This window comes from Nomia melanderi, chromosome 13 (assembly GCF_051020985.1).
Source record: "Nomia melanderi isolate GNS246 chromosome 13, iyNomMela1, whole genome shotgun sequence".
Classification (NCBI taxonomy): Eukaryota; Metazoa; Arthropoda; class Insecta; order Hymenoptera; family Halictidae; genus Nomia; species Nomia melanderi.
In genome coordinates, this window is record NC_135011.1 from 551,032 (window position 1) to 557,557 (window position 6,526).

The 6,526-nt window shown below is 44.9% G+C and overlaps 1 protein-coding gene across 1 annotated transcript; it reads left to right on the plus strand.

The window, feature by feature from the left end:
- The first annotated feature begins 2,293 nt into the window (after positions 1 to 2,293).
- On the plus strand, positions 2,294 to 6,086 carry LOC116431366 (alpha-tocopherol transfer protein-like). The gene is made up of 8 exons (XM_031986673.2): positions 2,294 to 2,799; positions 2,908 to 3,091; positions 4,125 to 4,269; positions 4,759 to 4,918; positions 5,037 to 5,217; positions 5,295 to 5,480; positions 5,567 to 5,672; positions 5,767 to 6,086. The coding sequence occupies exons 3-8, from the start codon at positions 4,131 to 4,133 to the stop codon at positions 5,925 to 5,927; spliced, it is 933 nt and encodes a 310-aa protein (XP_031842533.2). The 5' UTR covers positions 2,294 to 2,799; positions 2,908 to 3,091; positions 4,125 to 4,130; the 3' UTR covers positions 5,928 to 6,086.
- The last annotated feature ends 440 nt before the right edge of the window (positions 6,087 to 6,526 follow it).

Below are 6,526 nucleotides of genomic sequence, written 5' to 3' on the forward strand. Positions count from 1 at the left end.
TGCCCCCGGCGCATCTGTGTGCGATCATAAGCGATGATATCGCGCGAGGAGAGGTTAGGTCGCAGGACACAATGGGGCTGCGGCCGGACCACCCTCCGGGATCTCACCACCTGCCGCGCGACCCAGCGTTCCCAATTCATTCATTTCGCCTGTCGACGATTAACGTTATTAACGAGCCAACGAAACCCGCGGACGTGCGAATCTTCGGATCGTGTCGCCGGGGGAAGCCGGAAGTCGGTTAGGGCTGCGAAAGTCCTCGATTCGAACGCGAATTCAATTTTCCGATGAATCCACGGTCAATCGGATTCCTGTCGCTAATGTTCGATGTTAGTAACAATGTCAATAAAGTAAAGAAGGCAACGCTAGTGTTCCAGAAACGTTAAGAAGGAAAAAAGGATTCGTTCAGCATCGACAGGGAACCGTGCGAAAATCCTCGAGTGTCCGTGTCCTCGAGGATCCTCGTGAATTATCGCCGGTTCTTTCAATTCCGAAGGCAGCCAGTGAATATCCTCTTTCAGCCGGTGAACAGAGAGATTCGTCCCACGTATAATATCGCGGTCACTTGTCGTCCCATTGAGCCTGCGACCGCAGAAGATTTCCCCCCGAGAAAAACCGTGGTTAGTTTCCACCTACCGCCGCGATGATAATACGCGTCACGCTATTTTCCAGTGGCCGCCTAATTTATCGGCCGGCCGGGGGCCATTGTGTCCGCAGACCACACAGCTAGAACGACACCTCTATGAGCTCCCACGACAGTGGCGATCATCAACCCGCCGCGATCTTTTCCTTTCTTTCCTCCGTTCTGCTCATTTTCCCGTCCTCTTTTGCGGTTTGGGGCTTTTTGACGTCTTTAGCTGGTGGGTTCGAGTGTCTTTTAATAAGTCGATGAGTTATGCGACTCCAACTAGATGGATGCTGCTGGAGATCGAGTCGCAAAAGACACGTTTTCATTCTACTGTGTTTGGAACGTCATGCGGAAACTAGGGATCTATGGTTTAACAGTCATTTTTAAAAATATTCTTAAACTTAAACGTGTTCTAGACAGTTTGTTTCCCAAATTGATGAAAGATAAGTAGGGAAAGGTTTCACCTAAGTCTACGATTAGAAAAGGTTTTCGAGTCTCCCCGGATCGAAGGATCAAACAAAAAAAAAAGCGAAAGATTCCACCCAAAAGCCGAAAGAAGCTTTCTCCGCTCCGACCTCTAGGTGCACTCCACTTCTCTCCCATTGACCCAGGCTCGCAAACCCCCAGGGTGTGCTCCGGTAGCCAGAAGGTCCCACAATGGCGGCGGGCGTCGTTTAGAGCTGTCATTACGTGGCGCAGCTCCAATCGAAGGAGAAGGAGTTAGGGCAATTACGAGGACTCTTTGAGGCGCGACAATGGCCTCCTTCGTTCATCAATCGTCGAGGCGTTCATTGAGAACCGTGGCCGACGCTGCTCGCAAAGGAAACGGGGAACCACCGGTCATCTGGCCGTAACGAAGCAATTTTCCACGGCTGCTCCGCGCGGATGAATGGACACGCGGCCACGCTGACTCGTGCACTTTCACGGGGAGACCTGTTCGCGCTTTGCGGACTTCATTGACGGAACCATCGGACGGGTTCATTCAGGAGTCCGCAGAAGGACTCTGAATGGACGATGACCGACGGTTTGCATATCGCGATGACTGTTGGTTTTACCCTGCCGACCATGCGGTCTTTGGTTCGCTTGTACTTATTTTTATAAATCTACTTTCCTATGGAAGCTACTTTGTTAACTTAGTTCTTAAATAATGTAACTCTGGAACCATTGCACTTTTGATTCGCAATTATTGATACCTCAAACGTATTGAGTATCTGAGATTAATGAGAAATAATCAGTTTCTGAAGATACTTTCAAGAGAAATGTTTTGCCATTTTTGACTACATATTAATCATATCACTCTCGTTAGTTCTAATCGTTCTTAGAAGCTTCTCCAGGAATCATTCGAAGTCTGCATTAAACTTCATAATTTCGTGGCGTTTCTTTCGATGGTCTAGGAACCTCTTCAGTGTTCACCTGATCGTTCACGCATCGAAGATCGGACACGTTCCCATTGTCCCCAGAAACGTTCAAGCCACGAGGTTCACTGTCGCCAAGTTTCGGGAAACTGTAAAGATTCAAAGCTCGCGTAACAGCGTCGATTAAGGTTAGTAAAAGACGATTTCTCACTGCGTGGACAACAGAGCGCGCCAAATGTACGTTACGCAAACGCTGTTGCACGTGGACAGACAATCGAACATTTCGCAAGCTGTCGGTGGCTTCTCGTTCCGTTTTCTCGCGCGTTCACATCTCTGGTTCCGGTAATCCGTGGAATCTAACTGTTTGCAAGGTCTCTGTTTCGGTGTGCACATGAAAGTTGCCGACTTCCGTTCGACGAGACTGTCTTTTGCAATCGATGGAACCTGTCGGTTCACCAGACGACGATCGTAGATTAAACTGCTCCTTTTCTTTTGTTTCGTATCGATTCCCGTTAGGGAACCGTCTTTCCCACGGGTCACTTTGCGCGTGATTCGACCACCATGGAGGAATCGACATGAAAATCCGGTCACGTACTCGGTAACGCGATTACGAAAACTGTGCACCAAAGAATAAACCACTCGTTGGAGGTTCACTTCACGAAAAGATATTATTATTACTGCAGTGTTTGCAAAATCATTTTTGTTGCTTCACCAAGCTCAATTATCGAATAGCTTCTCTTAACCCTTTGCACTGTAGAGGCACTCAGTCGACAGCGAGATTCAGTGCAGAATTAAACAGAAAACATTCAACTTAAAATAGTAAGTTTGATATATTAGCTCTTAGCTTTTATAGAAAAATTTCGAAAAAACTGTTCTAGTGTTCGGTAGTTCTAGTTAATTAGTGCTCAAGTGTTCAGTCATTTCTAGGCCCACTCTGTATTCACCGCGATATGCTCCTCCGATGGTGGGGATCAATGTTCCGAGAAGATAGAAGCGACGAGGTGCAGTTTGACAGCGTTCGACAAGCAGTGCACACCTGAATTTTTTTTCAAGGAGTCTTTAGAGTTCCTCAGTTTGTATCCGTGCATTGACACAATCGTGTTCTCCTTAGGTGAGTGAAGGATCTAAACGATTCGTCGTTAATTCGTACTGTTAATTTTTCCTATCGTTTCGAATGCTTCCTTATGCTCACTCTGAGCTTGGAACTTGAAGACTTAGAAGTACTTTTCAAATGACTGTTTCTGAGAATTTAGACTGAATTTCGATGCAATTTCACTCGCATAGATTTCGAATACCAAGTCTCTTCATTTTTTAGTTCTTCGTCTCGAGGTTTAGAAACAGAATTATTAACCCTTTGCACAGTAAAGCTATCAAATCTGATATTTAATGTTGAACTTTTTATAATGCCTCAATACATGAAATATTGGTCCTCAATTTACTTGCGATTTCCTTTCGAGTTAGTTTCAAAGAATGCCATCTTTATCTTCTCAAAAAATGTTAAATATTTCTAGTGAGAAACTTCCGAGTGCAAAGGGTTAAACAACTGGAAGACCTTCGTTTCGTCTATTAACAAGAAATCTGCGACATTGATTCTAAGTTTGACCTACCAGTCTTCCGCTGACACTCTGAAAACATTGAAATTGCGAAATCTCACTTCAGTTTTTACGACTTCGCGAAGTCTCGAGCGCTATTTCCGTCAATACTCGAGAATCCACGATTGAAACATTGTTGCGATAGCGTTGTTGACTGATTACGTTGTAAATAAATTAGCATGGGAAAGAGTTCGCGGAAAAAAATCTTTCGAAAGCAAAGATTCTGTTGTGGAATTTGAAGGAACCTCAAGAAGGCCCTCGTCGTTTCGCAAACAGGCTCGCTGGTGCGAGCATAGTGTCAATATTAAATACACTGCGATAGCCGGTCTCTTCCGTTCGAAAATCGGTCCGTCAATGTTGATAATATTCCGTGGACATTGTAGCTTCGCTTGCATCATCGATACAGAACTGTTACGTTCCTCCTGGAACTTCGAAAGAGTTCCAATCGCGACCAACGGACGAGTAATTGAGGAATCCTCGCGGTGTTCGATTATTTTGGTTCATTAGGAGATTCCAGAGTTATGGATGAGCAGATCAAAGTTGTTGTTGCAGTTGGAAATGACGTTATTGCCGCCGACTGCCGCACAACAGAAACGCATAGACGATGAGGTTCCAGTTGACCCGGAAATGAGGAAACGAGACGTCGCTGCGCTTAGGGAGTGGCTGTCGAAGCAGCCGCATCTACCTAATCACATGGGTTTGAATAAATTATAACTATTAGCAGAATAATTAATTAATTAGCATTAATTCTACTCGCAGAATTTAAACATTTTATCTAGAGATTTGACAATTATAGAAGTGAAAGCTTAACCTTTTGCACTCGAGAGGTGACTTTCACCACTTGATTTCATGTGGTAAAACTATAACCACATTTTCTTTGAGTTAATTTAAGAAATATCGTCTGTCTAGTTAGAAAACGAAATACTGCCGAGTGCAAAGGGTTATCAAATGCCAAGAGTTCAAAGCTTGATGCTTCAATATAAACTCGAGAATGTTCAAACTTCTTGAATCGAACAGCTGAAATTCAAATTGAGCTTTTCAGATTTATTATACACAATAAATCGCGAATGTCCATGAAATCTTCATCGTGTGTTCTGCTAATGACACGCTATCGGCTCGTAAATGATTAGCGATCATCAACCGTGATTGCGAGTGCCATATCGCAATTAGAACCGGTTGATTGCAGATGACGCAAGGCTGGAGAGGTTCCTGTTCGGCTGCAAGAACAGCGTGGAGAGGTGCAAAGTTATTTTGGAGCGATACTTCAGCGTGCGCACCGCCATCCCAGAGTTCTTCTCGATGCGCGATCCGTTGTCGGAGGACATCCAGAGATGCTGCGACTCGACGTAATCGTTTCCTCTCTTCTCGTTGCATTCTACTGAATCGCAATGGACATTCGAACTATTTCATACCGTCTCAAAGAAGACAATTAACATCCGCTGCAATTAACATCCTCGCTTTTAGATGCTACTTCGTCTTGCCATCGCTTACTGAAGAAGGCCACCGTGTCACAGTTTTCCGGCTACGCGACACGTCGGTGGACAACTTTAGCTTTCAGGCGATCACCAAGAGAGTGCTGATGGTGTTGGACACGCGTCTGATGGAGGAGCGCTGCTTGTCCAACGTGATGGTCGTCGATCTCGAGGTGCCATTTCTTTGAAACATCAACGAAGATTGAAACGAATCTGATTCGAATCTGACTCGAACTAATGAATTGCTTAGGGATTCAGCTTGGTGCACTTGTCGAAGTTCAGTCCGACGCAGAGCATCGTCAGGAAGGCGATGCTGGCGGTGCAAGACAGCATGCCGTTGCGACTGCACAGACTGCACTTCCTGCATGCGCCTGCGTTCGTCGAGAGTGTGCTGAACGTGTTCTACTCCATGCTGAAGGAGAAGCTCATCGAGAAGGTGAGATCTCCTTCGAACCTAAACTCTGCTCTTCGAATTCTTCTGAACCCAATTAGCTAATGTTTTCATGATTCGATCGACTTCAGTTTCGAATCCATACTGGCGGAGGAAAGGAGCTGCACTCCTTCATGGACAAAGACATACTGCCGAATGAATGGGGCGGCAAGGCTGGAACTTTCGACGAGTTAAATGGTCAGCTAGATTCACCGAATATTAAAGCCACGAGGCTCCTTAAATTTATTTATCTATTCACCGTATAATCCCGGACAACAATTAACGTTTCCAGATGCTTGGAGGAGGAAAATCGAGAAGAACAGGGACTGGTTCCTGCGAGAGGAGAAGCTCAGCCGATCGAACGAGGCCGCTCGGTTGCCCGAGTCCAAGTCGAGGATAATTAAGGAACTCGATGGCGTACAAGGCTCTTTCCGCCAATTAAACATTGATTAGAGAAAGAAACCCTCGAATATATGAATTTTATCCATGATCTGATTGTTCTTCCAGTACTTAATAGAATATTATATATATTTTAATAACATTTTAATAACCAACCGAATTACATTTTACATTTAAAGAAGATTGTATTTCTCAATTATGAACGCCACGGTGTAATCTAAACATTAAATAATAAATGTTACCACGATAAACTGGTATAAAAATTATGGTGTAAAGACGGTTGCGGTTCTTTGGGGCTGAATAAGGGGCAGAGAATTTTGACAGCGCCATCTAGCGGCGAGAAGCTAGCCGAGTTTCTCCCTATACCCGCAATGAGTGCGACAAGGACAGAGCTAGTGTGCGACAAGGACAGAGATAGTCTCACTCGTGCCACCTCCTAGGAATAAGCATCTCATCAGTCCCTGCTACCTACTCGTGAAGCATCAGGACCGAGGAGGTCAATTAAGTGGCGCCATCTAGCGGTGGAGACTACGAACTAAAGCCGAATTTTTGCCGAGTGACAAAATGAGGAAATCAGCGGAGAATTCATTAATATTTCGACTTCGACGAAAGAAACGTGAACATTTGTAATTTAGAATGATAGAATAGACCTT

Coding starts and splice junctions, on each gene's coding strand:
- LOC116431366 (XM_031986673.2), top strand. CDS start 4,131: ATGACGTTATTGCCGCCGACTGCCGCACAACAGAAACGCATAGACGAT. Junction 4,270..4,758: donor GCATCTACCTAATCACATGG/GTTTGAATAAAT, acceptor GGTTGATTGCAG/ATGACGCAAGGCTGGAGAGG. Junction 5,673..5,766: donor AACTTTCGACGAGTTAAATG/GTCAGCTAGATT, acceptor TAACGTTTCCAG/ATGCTTGGAGGAGGAAAATC.